Raw genomic sequence first — 17,606 nt, forward strand, 5'->3', positions numbered from 1 at the left:
TGGAGAAGATGCGGAGCTGGGTAAGAGGGGTTGATTCCCAGTGGGTCAGAATGGAGGACAGTTTTTGCAGCGGGTCGGGATTGAAAGCACTAGCAACAGCACCACTCCCGATAGCCCCGGGGAAGTACTCAGGGAGTCCGGTAATAATAGCTTAATTGAGAATTTGGAGGCAGTTTCGCCAACACTTCGGGTTGGGGGCAGGGTCAAGGGAAATGCCGATTCAGGGGAACCACAGATTTGAGCCAGGGAGGTGGGATGGAAATTTTCAGAAATGGGAGAAGGGGATTAAGACACTGAAAGATTTGTTTCTTCGGGGTAGGTTTGCAGGATTGAAGGAGCTCGAAGCGAAGTATGGGTTGGAGCAGGGGGAAATGTTTAGATACATGCAGGTTCGAGATTTTGCCAGAAAGGAGATACAGAACTTCCCGGAGGAACCGGCCTCCACATTGCTGGAGGAGGTGCTGATGACAGGGGGACTGGAGAAGGGAGTGTCGTGTTGGGTGTTCCGAGATACAAACGAACCAACACGGTGTCGATGGTACAACTCTGTTTTATTATTCTGTACAATAACAACTGTTAACTTCTGGCTGTGATTCGTACTTCACCAGTTAACCTGTGGACCCAGCCCTAGCACTATCTTAGAGAGGCACTCAGCACATGGTGTATGTCTGAGTGGCACGCTGTGAGCTCTGTGCTCTGAGCTATCTCCTGGTGGAATGAGCGGGATCTGTGGTGCTCCCTGTTTTATAGTGCGTGTGCTCTCACTGGTGATTGGCTGTGATGTTGCGTGTGTGTTGATTGGTCCGTCGATCTGTCCATCAGTGTGTGTGTGTGTGTGTGTTTGCACCATGTAATCAGTTGGAGTTCAGCGGGAGCGGAGTGCAGAGGCTGCTGGTGGGTGAGTACTGTAATTTAAAGTAACTTACCTTACAGGAGCAGATCTTGGAGTTTCAGCGGGAGCGGAGCGCAGAGGCAGCTGGTGGGTGAGTATTTAGGTAAACACCTGGTCCCGTTTTCGGTCCCTCGTTGCTGTTTTTTAAAAATTTTTTAGTGTTTAAGGCGGGAACAGGAAGTTCGACCCGTGGACTTCTGGGAAGTCCCTCACCAATAAATTCTGGTGGAGAGGAAACCCGAGACACTACACGTGTAGTGTCTCCCACCCGCCCTCCTCCTCTAACCTAATAATAAAACCCATTGGTGTGAGGTAAGTACCATATTGTATTATTATTATTATTTTTTTTTAAAATTTAATTTAGTTGTTAGCCAGATCTTGGTAGAAGGTTAGAGGGATGGCAGGGAAGGGAGTGCAATGTTCCTCCTGCAGGATGTTTGAGGTGAGGGATGCCGTTAGTGTCCCTGCTGATTTTACCTGCAGGAAGTGCTGCCATCTCCAGCTCCTCCAAGACCGAGTTAGGGAACTGGCGCTGGAGTTGGAAGAACTTTGGATCATTCGGGAGGCAGAGGGGGTCATAGATAGCAGCTTTAGGGAATTAGTTACACCAAAGATTGGAGATAGATGGGTAACTGTAAGAGGGACTGGGAAGAAGCAGTCAGTGCAGGGATCCCCTGCGGTCGTTCCCCTGAGAAACAAGTATACCGCTTTGGATACTTGTGGGGGGGGGGGAAACTTACCAGGGGTAAGCCATGGGGTACGGGCCTCTGGCACGGAGTCTGTCCCTGTTGCTCAGAAGGGAAGGGGGAGAGGAGCAGAGGATTAGTAATTGGGAACTCGATAGTCAGGGGCACAGATAGGAGATTTTGTGGGAGCGTGAGAGACTCACGTTTGGTATGGTGCCTCCCAGGTGCAAGGGTACGTGATGTCTCGGATCGTGTTTTCCGTGTCCTTAAGGGGGAGGGGGAGCAGCCCCAAGTTGTGGTCCACATTGGCACTAACGACATAGGTAGGAAAGGGGACAAGGATGTCAGGCAGGCTTTCAGGGAGCTAGGATGGAAGCTCAGAACTAGAACAAACAGAGTTGTTATCTCTGGGTTGTTGCCCGTGCCACGTGATAGTGAGGTGAGGAATAGGGAGAGAGAGAGCAATTAAACACGTGGCTACAGGGATGCTGCAGGTGGGAGGGATTCAGATTTCTGGATAACTGGGGCTCTTTCTGGGGAAGGTGGGATCTCTACAGACAGGATGGTCTACATCTGAACCTGAGGGGCACGAATATCCTGGGGGGGAGATTTGTTAGTGCTCTTTGGGGGGGTTTAAACTAATGCAGCAAGGGCATGGGAACCTGGATTGTAGTTTTAGGGTAAGGGAGAATGAGAGTATAGAGGTCAGGAGCACAGATTTGACGTCGCAGGAGGGGGCCAGTGTTCAGGTAGGTGGTTTGAAGTGTGTCTACTTCAATGCCAGGAGTATACAAAATAAGGTAGGGGAACTGGCAGCATGGGTTGGTACCTGGGACTTCGATGTTGTGGCCATTTCGGAGACATGGATAGAGCAGGGACAGGAATGGATGTTGCAGGTTCCGGGGTTTAGGTGTTTTAGTAAGCTCAGAGAAGGAGGCAAAAGAGGGGGAGGTGTGGCGCTGCTAGTCAAGAGCAGTATTACGGTGGCGGAGAGGATGCTAGATGGGGACTCATCTTCCGAGGTAATATGGGCTGAGGTTAGAAACAGGAAAGGAGAGGTCACCCTGTTGGGAGTTTTCTATAGGCCTCCAAATAGTTCTAGGGATGTAGAGGAAAGGATGGCGAGGATGATCCTGGATAAGAGCGAAAGTAACAGGGTAGTTATTATGGGAGACTTTAACTTTCCAAATATTGACTGGAAAAGATATAGTTCGAGTACATTAGATGGGTCGTTTTTTGTGCAGGAGGGTTTCCTGACACAATATGTTGACAGGCCAACAAGAGGCGAGGCCACGTTGGATTTGGTTTTGGGTAATGAACCAGGCAGGTGTTGGATTTGGAGGTAGGAGAGCACTTTGGGGACAGTGACCACAATTCGGTGACGTTTACGTTAATGATGGAAAGGGATAAGTATACACCGCAGCACAAGAGTTATAGCTGGGGGAAGGGCAATTATGATGCCATTAGACGTGACTTGGGGGGGATAAGGTGGAGAAGTAGGCTGCAAGTGTTGGGCACACTGGATAAGTGGAGCTTGTTCAAGGATCAGCTACTGCGTGTTCTTGATAAGTATGTACCGGTCAGGCAGGGAGGAAGGCGTTGAGCGAGGGAACCGTGGTTTACCAAAGAAGTGGAATCTCTTGTTAAGAGGAAGAAGGAGGCCTATGTGAAGATGCGGTGTGAAGTTTCAGTTGGGGCGATGGATAGTTACAAGGTAGCGAGGAAGGATCTAAAGAGAGAGCTAAGACGAGCAAGGAGGGGACATGAGAAGTATTTGGCAGATAGGATCAAGGAAAACCCAAAAGCTTTCTATAGGTATGTCAGGAATAAGCGAATGACTAGGGAAAGAGTAGGACCAGTCAAGGACAGGGATGGGAAGTTTTGTGTGGAGTCTGAAGAGATAGGCGAGATACTAAATGAATATTTTTCGTCAGTATTCACTCAGGAAAAAGATAATGTTGTGGAGGAGAATGCTGAGCCCCAGGCTAATAGAATAGATGGCATTGAGGTACGTAGGGAAGAGGTGTTGGCAATTCTGGACAGGCTGAAAATAGATAAGTCCCCGGGACCTGATGGGATTTATCCTAGGATTCTCTGGGAGGCCAGGGAAGAGATTGCTGGACCTTTGGCTTTGATTTTTATGTCATCATTGGCTACAGGAATAGTGCCAGAGGACTGGAGGATAGCAAATGTGGTCCCTTTGTGCAAAAAGGGGAGTAGAGACAACCCCGGCAACTATAGACCGGTGAGCCTCACGTCTGTAGTGGGTAAAGTCTTGGAGGGGATTATAAGAGACAAGATTTATAATCATCTAGATAGGAATAATATGATCAGGGATAGTCAGCATGGCTTTGTGAAGGGTAGGTCATGCCTCACAAACCTTATCGAGTTCTTTGAGAAGGTGACTGAACAGGTAGACGAGGGTAGAGCAGTTGATGTGGTGTATATGGATTTCAGCAAAGCGTTTGATAAGGTTCCCCACGGTAGGCTATTGCAGAAAATATGGAGGCTGGGGATTGAGGGTGATTTAGAGATGTGGATCAGAAATTGGCTAGCTGAAAGAAGACAGAGGGTGGTGGTTGATGGGAAATGTTCAGAATGGAGTTGAGCTACAAGTGGCGTACCACAAGGATCTGTTCTGGGGCCGTTGCTGTTTGTCATTTTTATCAATGACCTAGAGGAAGGCGCAGAAGGGTGGGTGAGTAAATTTGCAGACGACACTAAAGTCGGTGGTGTTGTCGACAGTGTGGAAGGATGTAGCAGGTTACAGAGGGATATAGATAAGCTGCAGAGCTGGGCTGGGAGGTGGCAAATGGAGTTTAATGTAGAGAAGTGTGAGGTGATTCACTTTGGAAGGAATAACAGGAATGCGGAATATTTGGCTAATGGTAAAGTTCTTGAAAGTGTGGATGAGCAGAGGGATCTAGGTGTCCATGTACATAGATCCCTGAAAGTTGCCACCCAGGTTGATAGGGTTGTGAAGAAGGCCTATGGAGTGTTGGCCTTTATTGGTAGAGGGATTGAGTTCCGGAGTCAGGAGGTCATGTTGCAGCTGTACAGAACTCCGGTTCGGCCGCATTTGGAGTATTGCGTACAGTTCTGGTCACCGCATTATAGGAAGGACGTGGAGGCTTTGGAGCGGGTGCAGAGGAGATTTACCAGGATGTTGCCTGGTATGGAGGGAAAATCTTATGAGGAAAGGCTGATGGACTTGGTTGTTTTCGTTGGAGAGAAGAAGGTTGAGAGGAGACTTAATAGAGGCATACAAAATGATCAGGGGGTTGGCTAGGGTGGACAGTGAGAGCCTTCTCCCGCGGATGGAAATGGCTGGCACGAGGGGACATAACTTTAAACTGAGGGGTAATAGATATAGGTAGGTTCAGAGGTAGGTTCTTTACGCAAAGAGTAGTGAGGCCGTGGAATGCCCTACCTGCTACAGTAGTGAACTCGCCAACATTGAGGGCATTTAAAAGTTTATTGGATAAACATATGGATGATAATGGCATAGTGTAGGTTAGATGGCTTTTGTTTCGGTGCAACATCGTGAGCCGAAGGGCCTGTACTGCGCTGTATTGTTCTATGTTCTATGTAATGTTAATATGGATATCATGACAGGGGGTAGTGTCAGCGGTCTACGGAGCTATTTTGGAGGAGGAGAAGGCACCACTGGAAGGGATCAAAGCAAAGTGGGAGGAAGAGTTGGGAGAGGATATGGAGGAAGGGTTCTGGTGTGAGGTGCTCCGGAGAGTGAATGCCTCCACATCGTGCGCGAGGTTGGGGCTGATACAGCTCAAGGTGGTATACAGAGCACACCTCACGAGGGCGAGGATGAGCTGATTCTTTGAAGGAGTAGAAGATGTGTGTGAACGATGCCGGGGGGGGTGGGAGGGGGGCGCTAATCACGTTCATATGTTTTGGTCCTGTCCAAAGCTAGAGGATTACTGGAAGGAGGTTGTTAGGGTAATATCTAAAGTGAAACTGGACCTGGGCCCCCGGGAGGCCATATTCGGGGTGTTGGACCAGCCAGGGTTGGAAACGGGTGCGGAGGCAGATGTTGTAGCCTTTGCCTCGTTGATCGCCCGAAGGCGGATCCTGATGGTTTGGAGAGCAATCTCTCCACCCTGTGCTCTGGCGTGGTGGGGGGACCTGTTGGAACTCTTGAGAAGGTTAAGTTTGAACTGAGGGGAAGGATGGAGGGGTTCTACAATTCATGGGCATTATTCATTATGTACTTTCAAGAACTGGACACCATCGAACCTTAGTTGGGGAGGTGGTGGGTGGGAGGTGGGAGGGGGAGGGGGGGGGGGGGGCTGTGTGTGTTAATGGTGGCTATGGGTGATTCCTGATTCCTTTTTGTCAGTTTTTTATGTGAACATGTGGGCGAATGTTTTGGGTTTGGTGGGAGGATGGGATCGTTTTTATTGATATGGGGATTGACATATTTGTTACTGATTATTGTTTATTGTTGGTGGGTGTAAATTTGGGAGAAAATGCGAAAAAGGAGGAGAATAAAGAATTTTTTTTTATTTTTTAAATGCTAACCTTTTGTGATACTTGTACCAGGACACCAGATCCCTCTGTACCTCAAGAGTTCTACAATCTCATTCCAACTAAATAATCTGCTGCTTTTCTATTCTTTTTGTCAAGGTCACGTTTCCCCACATTATATTCCCACATGCTTTCTAACTAGCCATATCCCTTTGCAGACTCCTTCTGTCCTCCTCACAGTTTACGTTTCTACCTATCTTTTCATTATCAGCAAATTTTACATTATACTTTCGATTTCTTAATCCAAATCATTTATATAGGTGGCACAGTGATTAGCACTGCTGCCTTACAGCACCAGGGGCCAGGGTTCGATTCCAGCCTTGAGGAACTGTCTGTGTGATGTTTACACTTTCTCCCCATGTGTGGGTTTCCTCCAGGTGCTCCGGTTTCCTCCCACAGTCCAAAGATGTGTAGGTAAGATGGCGTTACGGGAATAGGGCAGAGGAGTCGGCCCAGATAAAGTGCTCTTTCAGAATGTTGATGCAGATGCGATCGGCTGAATGTCCTCCGTCTGCACTGTAGGGATTCTATGGATATCCATGGATATAGATGATAAATAGTTGAGACCCCAGAACTAAGTCTGGGGTTAGATTTGTGGAGGGTAGAGATTCCTGCTGTATTTTCAGCAGAGCGACAAGTGTCATGGGAATGTCCCTTTAAGAAATGTGTTTATCAAATAGCTTCAGTGATGTCATTGTGTGGGTGGAGCTGGGCTGAGGTTGTGTCTTTTACTTTCGTTTTGAGCTGGGAGCTGTTTGTGGCTCTGTTTTTTACTTTCGGTTTCGATTTTTGGAAGCTGGATAAAAACAGAGAAGTCTTCGGTGTGTGTCTCTTTCTCTGCATGTTAAAAAAGCTGTCTCCAGATCACTTGATAACTTCAAAGTAATACCTGTTTTCTGTAAGAAAGTCAAACCTACTGTTTTGTGATAAAAGGGTGTTTTGGTTCATGGATGTTGTTGTCAAGTTGAAACAGCAGAAAGGGAAGTTATTAAGGGTTATATAAATATAGAATACTAAAAACTGTGGGGAATGTATGTTTGTAGTTGATATAAATGCTTATTGTGTGTGTTTATAAAATGTTGACTGAATTTGTAGAATAAACTTTGTTTTTGATTTAAAATGCTTAAGGCCTCTGTTGCATAACACCTGAAGAGTAGGTCCTTGTGCTCCTCATAACCAAAATCTAAAAACAGTTGTAGGTCAGGTGAACTCCATGATATACTTTGGTGTTCTCTAAACCCTGGCCCACAACACAAGTGCAAACAATTTCTTCTGTGACTTGTATAGAAGCCATTCGCAGACAATAGAAGAGATTGGAAATGAATGTTGGGGTGACACCACTTACATTACAGGAGGAGTTATTGGTGACTTGGATTTTTCTGAGTGACGGTGCACCAATCAAATGACATTTTCCTTGGACTGGACCAGCCTACAGGTTGTAATTGAAACAACAATTGTTACTTGAAGTATCTTCAAGGAAGCACAATGTTATAAAACAACGCAGCATCACTTGTGTATGATATAATTGAACTGAAAAATCTGGAGAAGATGATTACTCATGCTAGAATATGGCTCCACACGAATTCAAAGCTGAGTAGGCTATTTTAACAATGGGAAAAAAATCAGAGACAAATCTTATTTTCTCTGTAATCAACATTCATTCATTCATACAAACGGTCTCGCACAGTGATCAGGAGAAAGAACCCCAGCTTATGTTTTTTAATTCATTGTGCTGAGACTCCAATGCTAATTGTATATCCAATTTTGAACATTAAAATGCCGTCACATGTTCATTTGCAGTCAAATACATTAATTATGCAATTAACAACTGGATTATAGTTAAGACTTTTTAAAGTATTTATTTCAAAATACATTCTCTTCAAAACTGTAAATTAACCCGACTTGAAATGAAGAGAGTAAACAATAAATTTAAATGAACCAGCTTGCTGTCTAACAGGGAACATATTCTACCATGGGACATTGTTTGTTCGGAGAAGTTGAAGTCAATTTAAATGGATGCTGTTGATTATGGATACAAGTTACCTGGCTTTTTGCTGCAGCATTGTTATACCATGTGTCCCAGTACAGGCCATGTAACAAGACACTAAAACTCCAGTTCCACCAATCATCAGCGGTTTTCACATTTATGAAAGGACTTTTCTCATTCCTAAACAGGAAAACAAAACAACCTCAGTGTAAAGTATATTGGCATAAATTGTCTTTTAGAATTATATTTTTTCTCAGAGCATATTCTACTTTGCAAACAAATAGTCAAATTTCTGTATCATTGATGGTGCAGGAATATGCTGAATAGTTGATTTCCTGACTGCCCAACCACCTCACCATCTCCAAGGCACAAGTGAGGAACATGATGGAATATTAACTACTTGCCTAAATGGGTGCAGCTTCAAGAAGTTTCACCCTACCCAGGGTAGCATTCCATTTAATTGGGATGTCGTCCCCTGGCTTAAACATCTACTCCATTTGTCATTTGAGTACCATGAAAATAGTATGTACTTCCTACTGGACACAGCACCTTGCCATGGTTTCTTTGGCAGCACCTCTCAAATTAATAAGGTAAACTACCTGAAATAAGGAGGCCAACAGGAGGATAGGATAACCTTCACCTCAAGGTTTTCCTCCAAGTCACACACCATTCTTACTCGGGCATAATCATTGTACCTTCATCACCACTGGATCAAAATCCAGAAACTCCAGGCTGGATTCTCCGCTGTCGGGATTTCCCGATGGCGTGGGGCTTCCCACAATGGGAAACCCCATTGGCCGGCTGGCGAGATGGAGAATCCCGGGGGCGCGCCACACCAGAAATCTGGGGCAGCGGGACGGAGAATCCCGCCCTCCATCTCTAACAGCACCGTAGAAACATGTCTACATACAAACGGATGCCATTTAAGAAGGCGGCTCATTATCTTCTCCAGGCCTTCTGACCACCAGAAAGGCGGAGGTACTGTGGAGGAAGGCACAGGGGAGGAGGTATCAATATGGGGAAAAGGCGAGTCGCCTGTTGGCTCATCAATTGCGAAAGAGGGCAGCAGCGAGGGAGATAGGAGGAATTAGAGACGAAAGGGGAGACACGGTGCGAAGGGCAGGAAAGATAAATGAGGTGTTCAAGACCTTCTATGAGGAACTGTATAGGTCTCAACCCCCAGAGGGAGAGGAGGGGATGCGGCAGTTCCTGGACCAATTGAGGGTCCCGAAAGTGGAGGAGCGGGGGGTGGTAGGCCTGGGGGCACCGATTGGGGTGGACGAGGTTATTAAGGGACTGGGAAGCATGCAAGCAGGGAAGGCCCCAGGACCAGACGGGTTCCCGGTGGAGTATTACAGAAAATATGTGGACTTGTTGGCCCCGTTGATGGTGAGGACGTTCAATGAGGCCAGGAAAGGGGGGACTCTACCCCCGACGATGTCGGAGGCGACGATATCGTTAATTTTGAAGAGGGATAAAGATCCGTTGCAGTGCGGGTCCTATAGACCCATTTCATTGTTGAACGTGGACGCCAAATTGTTGGCAAAGGTACTGGCATCGAGGATAGAGGACTGTGTCCCGGGGGTGGTGCACGAAGACCAGACAGGGTTCGTAAAAGGGAGACAACTGAATGTTAACGTGCGACGACTATTAGGGGTGATAATGATGCCCCCAGTGGAGGGGGAGGCAGAGATAGTGGCGGCAATGGACGCAGAGAAGGCATTTGATAGGGTGGAGTGGGAGTATTTATGGGAAGTGTTAAGGAGGTTTGGGTTTGGGAACGGGTTTATTAGCTGGGTTAGACTTCTTTATGGGGCTCCAACGGCAAGCGTAGTTACAGGTCGACATAGATCGGAGTATTTCCGACTATATAGGGGAACAAGACAGGGATGCCCGCTGTCTCCATTGTTGTTCGCGTTGGCAATTGAACCTCTGGCCATGGCGTTGAGAGACTCCAGGAAATGGAGAGGGGTGATTAGAGGGGGAGAAGAACACCGAGTCTCGTTATATGCGGATGACCTATTGTTATACGTGTCGGACCCAGCGGGGGGAATGATAGAGGTTATGCGAATTTTGAGGGGGTTCGGGGATTTCTCGGGGTATAGGCTAAACATGGGGAAGAGTGAATTATTTGTGATACATCCAGGGGACCAGAGTAGAGAGATAGAAGGCTTGCATCTAAGGAAAGTGGAAAGAAACTTCCGATACCTGGGGATTCAGATCGCTAGGAGCTGGGGAACCTTGCACAGACTTAATCTGACACGGTTGGTAGAACAAATGGAGGAGGACTTCAAGAGGTGGGACATGCAGCCTCTATCGCTGGCGGGCAGGGTGCAAGCAATTAAGATGATGGTCCTCCCGAGGTTCTTATTTGTATTTCAATGTCTCCCTATACTAATCACTAAGACCTTTTTTAATAAAATAGACAGGAGCATCACGAGCTTCGTGTGGGCAGGGAAAGTTCCGAGAGTAAGGAGGGGGTTCCTTCAGCGTAGTAGGGACAGAGGAGGATTGGCACTACCGAACTTGGGCGATTACTATTGGGCCGCCAATGTGGCAATGATACGTAAATGGATGATGGAGGGTGAGGGAGCGGCGTGGGAAAGACTGGAGAGAAAGTCCTGTAAAGGGACGAGTTTAGAGGCGCTGGTGACGGCGCCGCTACCGATCTCACCTAAAAAGTTTACCACAAACCCGGTGGTGGCGGCAACATTGAATATCTGGGGACAGTGGAGGCGACAGAGAGGGGTGCGGGGAGCCCTGGTGGGGTCCCCAATCAGGAACAACCATAGGTTCGCCCCAGGAAGAATGGATGGAGGATTTCAGAGCTGGTTCCAGTTGGGAATTAGGAGGGTGGGAGATTTATTTATAGATGGGACTTTTGCGAGCTTGGGAGCATTGGAGGAAAAGTATAAGTTGCCCCGGGGAAATTTCTTGAGATATATGCAGGTGAGGGCATTTACTAGACAACAGGGGAGGGAATTTCCGTTGCTCCCGACACAGGGGATACAGGACAGAGTGCTTTCAGGGGTGTGGGTCAGAGAGGGCAAGGTGTCAGAGATTTACCGAGAGATGAGGGAAGAGGGGGAGGAGTCGGTGGGCGAACTAAAAGGAAAGTGGGAAGAAGAGCTAGGGGAGGAGATAGAGGAGGGTATGTGGGCTGATGCCCTAAGCAGGGTAAATTCCTCTTCCTCATGCGCCAGGCTTAGCCTGATTCAATTTAAGGTGCTACATAGAGCACACATAACGGGAGCAAGATTGAGCAGGTTCTTTGGAGTGGAGGACAAATGTGGGAGGTGTGACGGGAGCCCGGCAAACCACGCACATATGTTTTGGGCATGCCCGGCACTGGAAGGGTATTGGAAGGGAGTGACGGGAGTGATTTCGCGGGTGGTGAAGGCCCGGGTCAAACCAGGCTGGGGGTTAGCTCTATTTGGAGTTGCGGAAGAGCCGGGAGTGCAGGAGGCGAAAGAGGCCGACGTTGTGGCCTTTGCGTCCCTAGTAGCCCGGCGCAGGATCCTACTCATGTGGAAGGAGGCGAAACCCCCCGGACTGGAGGCCTGGGTAAATGATATGGCGGGGTTCATTAAACTGGAGCAGATAAAGTTTGCCCTGAGAGGATCGGCTCAAGGGTTCACCAGGCGGTGGCAGCCATTTCTCGACTACCTAGGGGAACGTTAGAGGGAAGACAGATGACCAGCAGCAGCAACCCAGGGGGAGGGGGGGGGGGGGAGGGGGGGGTTAGTTTAGGTCAAAGATAAAGGGGTTTTGTTACTTGTGTATTGTTTAAAATTTCTGTATTGTTATTGTTGCGTTTGTTTTGTAAGAGGGGAAAAATTGTTGTTTGGGAAAAAATTTTCAATAAAACATTTATAAAAAAAAAAAAATTATCTTCTCCAGGCAACAAGGGATGAAAAATAAATAAACATGTACCAGCGATGCATGCATACCAATGGATTTCAGAGGGGTATGCAGCACTATCTGTTCTTGGGGAATTGAGGCATTGCTGTGCAGGTGCCAGTAAGTCAAATAGGCAGCTCCCAGAAATGTGTCCTGAATCAATGCATTTGTCTACTTAGAAGAAAATTCTTGTGTGAATGAAGATGGATGAATAACCATTTGGGTGCCATCAGAATAGTGCTGCGCTCTTGGTATGGGACTTATACTGTAGAAAGTTGTGAAGTTCAATTGTATAAATGTGAAAGAAAAACAAAAGTGAAGGTCAGGCAGTGTCGTGAAGAGCAACAGAGTTAATATTTTTGATCACAAAGACCTTTCATCAGAAATGTGTTAATCTGTGAGCCATCACTCAAGATAAAAATTACAATGAAAGATGCTAGATTATCATAAAAACCAAACTGGTTATGCATATCCCATTTTTTAAAGAATTATTCATCGACCTGCAACAGTAACTTTGTTAATCGACACACAAGTACTGCCTAAATGCTAACTGTATCCAGCATTTCCTATTTTTATTTCAGATTTCCAGTTTCCGCAATATTTTGCTTTGGTTTATCTCACAAATATCAGAGTTTGTCGGCTTATTTTCACTTTAATGGACTTAAGTAACAAGCACAAAAACAAACTGCTCTGCCATACCTGGTAAACTCCACTCGAATGGCTTGGTTGAGGTAATACTCATCTTTGGAAAATTTCACAAACGTAATCAACAGCAGCAGAAGCAGCATGACAATGTAGAGCACAAACTCACTGCAGCAAAAAAAATAATGACATTTTAAAATAGTGTCACCTCAGCATTACGTCAAGAAAGAAAAAGATAATCTGATAGGATAAAATAATTAGTAATTACAGATAGTTAAGCAAATAGGATTTTCAAAAATAGGAAAACATTTTAGAAATAAAAAATGATGCAAAATACTGTAACGTCTGTTGAATGAGGCTCTCTTTTCTCATACGGTCTTTGGCTTCTTTAAGTTGTGCAAGAGTTGGTGGTCGAGTTAACCGTAAATAGCGAGCCCTTTGGCGAGCCGCAACAATCTGTTTGGCAAAAATACAGAAACAATTACTAAATGACTAAGAGAATGTTGAAGATAATTTGAGTTGATTTAAAATAATATATTTATTGCAGTTTCTTTGCACACAAACATATCCCATTTCTACGTGCAACAAAGCACCAATATTGGGGCTAGAATTCAGTTCACTTTCATTTTCAAATGGGGGATTTGAGATTCGTGATCTGCCTGCACAAGAGACTCATGAGGCAGGCAGCATGCCAATTTGGTGACTCTTCTCATTTCCATGATTATTGTGCTCAGAAAACAATACCCTCTGGAGAGAATAAGAGCAGGTAACTGTGGAAATCAACTCCCGGAATTAATGTTCTTTGGATGACCCAAGGATGTGAACTTAAATAATGCATTTCCTCCTTTTTAATTTAAAAAAAATGTTGTATTTAGTGAGAGGACAATGTTGAAAAACGTGCGGTCATCCACTTGAGTAGGAAAAACAGAAATACAGGGCTGAATTTTCAGGATGGAGAGCGCTTGGCACCCGTCATCCCAAGAGTTGGCAAGGAACACATCCCCACCAGAGGGCTGGAGCTCCTATGTTCCTGAAGGGAAGGTGCCTCAGTCTGTAGGGGGCTTCAAGTTGAGGTGTCATCCTTTCCCCCCTGAAATCAAGGGTAAGAACCTTTTCAGTTTCCCACCCTCAGTCATCAGGCACCCACCAGCCAAAAAATTGAGGCTGGTCAGAATACTATTCTAAAGTGGCTATTTAATTGCCTTAATAGGAGCATGGATGGCTTTCCATCCATGGCACTGCCCGCCACACCATAGAATTGCATCTGGGTCTAAACGTGTGGGATCCCAGTGGGAATCCTGTCTATGTGATGTACGCACTGCCAGCCTCACCAGGAGGAGACAGCTTGTGATCCTGAGGGGTGTTTGTAACGAGTGTGCCAGGGAGGGTTCCAAAGGCCATGATGCAGCTGCTCTTCGGTTGGGTGAGCTCTGCTGATCTCCTGCTTCCTCTGCAGTGGGATTGTGCTTCTGAGGAGTGCACTGAGGACTGCCAACACCTGGTGGGCTAGTGATTGAGCACAGACATGGCGATCCCCTTAAAGATACCTCAAGGGCATGAGAGTTTGCAGAGGAGCAAACTGAGTGGGCTCTCACATCACCAGAGTTTCTCTGACCATTTACAGGACACAATGAGCAGTCAGCAGTGTGAACAGATAGGGGCCAGTAGCAATCCATGGACTTGGCACCAGGTCATTCCCCGCTACTCCCCCCCCCACCCCACTCCCCCAGCAGACCCAACAATATTTACCTCTCGCTTTCCCTCAACAGCCATGGCACCCGGTCTGTACTTGTAAATACTTGCACAATTCACACCTGTGCAACTTCCTCCTGAGAGGGTTCGAATATTGTCCAACCCGCTAATGAGATTTAAATCCATAAAAATGATGGTTTGCATGGGTCCACCTGCGCAGGTCGCAAACTTCACTAATGCCGCCAGTGGGGGGCCGGAGCATGGTGTCAGAATTGATGCCGGGCACAAATCGGAATTTTCACTTGTGTGCTAGTCTCCACCCAATCGCAATTCTCGCTGCCAGTGGCAGGAAGAGGAAAATCTGGCCCCTGGTCTGATCAGAGTGCACAACCAAATCAACTGATCAACCAAACTTTGCAAGTGCTCTATTTCTTCTTTATTTTATTAAATAAATTTAGAGTACCCAATTCCATTTTTTCCAATTAAGCGGCAATTTAGCATGGCCAATCCACCTACCATGCACATTTTATTGGGTTGTGGGGGTGAGACCCATGGGAAGACACGGGGAGAATTGGGGAGATTGTGCACTCTGTTCCTTCTTTAGATGTGGCATAAGCTTTCTGTGATGGCCTAGCACAATTAACCAGAGAGAAATAAGACTCTCCAAATAGGATTACTGATTCAAAGCTACTCCGGATGTTTTCTGTCTAATGTTAAATGAAAAATTTAAATCTGAAGCCTGACTTTCAATCTTACATTCCACTTTAATCTCATTAATAACATGGTTCTTAAATTCTGTAGGACTACATGCATCCTGAAGATGTCTGAAAGCTTCCTTTTTGATATCAATAAAATATTCTGGGACCTGCTTTTAGTTGAACAGTCAGCTTTCAGCAAAAAAGATCCCACAAAATAATGACTCTTCAAAGGTCAAAGCTATTACCGATGCACCCACACCTCAGAAGGTTGACCTACTTCGATCTTTCTTAGGCTTATTAAATTACTACAAAAAGGTTTGTCCCCAATTTGGTGATCATTTTGAAACGCTTGCATAATCTACTGTGTCGAGTTTTATAACTGGTACAATTGAGGTAGTCCTTTCATTCCAGTCTTTACCAATCATTCCAAATCCACTTCAACATTTGGTCTTATTGCATAGGGTACCATCTTTGCCATTAAGCATTTGCCTGACACCCTTCTTTGATCTTCAACTTCACTGAGATGTCCCTCGTACTCCCCAGCTCAACTTTGAAAATAACAGCGTGTTTCTTAAGGATTTTTTAAGGCCTGATTCTGAATTAGTCATTAGGTTTACTTCGGCCCAATTTAGTGGATCTTTTCCAACCACGTTCTACCCATTAGTGCCAGATCTCCTTTGATTATGCGTAAGGACAAATTTGCCATCTGTCCAAATAATTGTAGTGCAGCATCAATACAGCCCCTCAACAAAACCACTTCTCCATTGTAGGTTTTCAACACAATTTTCAAGTGTCTCAAGGGATGTGTTGGTGCTTTTTTTGTGGGCAGTCTCTGGCACCAGCGAGATTGCTGCCCCAGTGTCCACCTCCATCTTTACTGGCTATCCATCCAACAGTGGAGTGACCCAGTATCTATTTGCAGCATCAGCAAAGACGAGCACATTCAACAACAACAACCCATTCTCAGACTGTGAATCAAGTCTCTTCTTCTTGCCTTTGTTGTACTACATAGACACTTTTTCCTTTGCTCTGTTTGCCAGTTGCTTCACTCAGCTCTCGCTTTTTTTCTACTTTTGCCCGAAGCTGGCTTCTTTTTCCAACATGTGCACTCAAGGTGGCCCTTTCCTCCACAGTTTCTGTACATGATATCTTTGCACCAGCAATCTACTGCAAGTGGCTGGTCTTCACACATCTATGGCAAGAGTGAATCTGTGTTTGCATTCGGGTTTTGGCCAACATCTTGTGAATCCTTGTGTTTGAATTCAAATTTGATCCTTCTTTGGCTGCTAGTTCCATTAATATAGCAACTTCCATTGCTTTCTTTAAAGTCAGGTTGCTTTTGGTTCATGACACTTTTGAATTGCTTCGCTCCTCAAACCACAGACCAGTCTATTCCGGATTGTGTTGTTTAATACATCCCCGAGCTCGCAAAGCTTTGCCAGTCTTTTCAGTGTAGCCACAAATTGAGCAATCGATTCTCCCTCTTCTTGATCAGGCTTATGAAAATATAAACCTTTCTACAACAACTAAAGCTTTTGGTGAATAGTGGTCCTGCAGAATTTCCACTATTACTTTGTATGCCTTTGTGCCTGGCTTTGCCGGCTGCACGAGACTCTCAAGGTAGTTAAACGTGTGTCCCCCCCAACACCGCCCGCCATTAATTTCAGAAATGTGGGAACTATTATATCCTCCTCTATCTTGTTAACTTGCATAAAATAGTCAAACTGTTCCATATACGAGCTCTGTATTTTCATCAAACGGTCCCACGGCACCAAAAACATCCGCCATGTTCTCTCAGTGGAAGACCTGCACTGCACAGTGTGCGACAAATTTTTAGCACTACCTTGCTTTTCCTCTCTTAAAACAAGGCACAACCTGAGCTTCAGCCTGTTTTCCTCATTTAAAAACACGCCCAGTTCTAGATTCATTCCTACTGAGTAATTGCTTCTCACAACTACCAAGTGCGTTCCGGGTTCATTCCGGTTTGGAGCACATGGAAAACTTCAAAGATTTTCTGTTCGAATTTCTTGACAAAATATTTTTTCCTCCAGGGTCAACAAACTAAGGAGCTTTACAAAGGAGACGTGTTCAGTATTGGTTTGAGATCTACTCTGTGTAGTTACCTGTGCAAACAATCAATGACAATTTGCTTTCTTTCTCCCTGCTTCTTATCATCTGATATCATTAGTACCTCTCTCACATTCTGATTAGAAATTTCAGGTTTTCATAGTTTAATCATAGAATTTACTGTGCAGAGGGAGGCTATTCGGCCCATTGAGTCTGCACCGGCCCTTGGAAAGAACACCCTACCCAAGCCTCACACCTACACCCTATCCCTGTAACCCAGTAATTCCACCTAACATTTTTGGACACGAAGGACAAATTAGAATGACCAATCCACCTAACCTGCACATCTTTGGACTGTGGGAGGAAACTGGAGCACTCGGAGGAAACTCCCGCAGACATGGGGAGAACATGCAGACTCCACACAGACAGTGACCCAAGCCGGAAATCGAACCTGGGGGTCCCAGGTTGCTGTGAAACAATTGTGCTAACCACCG

The 17,606-nt window shown here is 45.8% G+C and overlaps 1 protein-coding gene across 1 annotated transcript in view; it reads right to left on the reverse strand.

Annotated features, from left to right (window-relative positions):
* The window catches only part of LOC140425041 (polycystin-1-like protein 1), a 543,547-nt gene that overhangs the window by 75,317 nt on the left and 450,624 nt on the right, over positions 1-17,606 (reverse strand). Inside the window, exons 53-56 of the mRNA XM_072508831.1 lie at positions 12,993-13,111; positions 12,713-12,823; positions 8,170-8,293; positions 7,472-7,555 (exon numbers count right to left, since the gene is read on the reverse strand). Coding sequence (XP_072364932.1) covers positions 7,472-7,555; positions 8,170-8,293; positions 12,713-12,823; positions 12,993-13,111 — 438 coding nt within the window. The remainder of the gene's footprint in view (positions 1-7,471; positions 7,556-8,169; positions 8,294-12,712; positions 12,824-12,992; positions 13,112-17,606) is intronic.

The sequence above is a fragment of the Scyliorhinus torazame genome, chromosome 6 (genome assembly GCF_047496885.1).
Source record: "Scyliorhinus torazame isolate Kashiwa2021f chromosome 6, sScyTor2.1, whole genome shotgun sequence".
NCBI classification, from domain to species: Eukaryota; Metazoa; Chordata; class Chondrichthyes; order Carcharhiniformes; family Scyliorhinidae; genus Scyliorhinus; species Scyliorhinus torazame.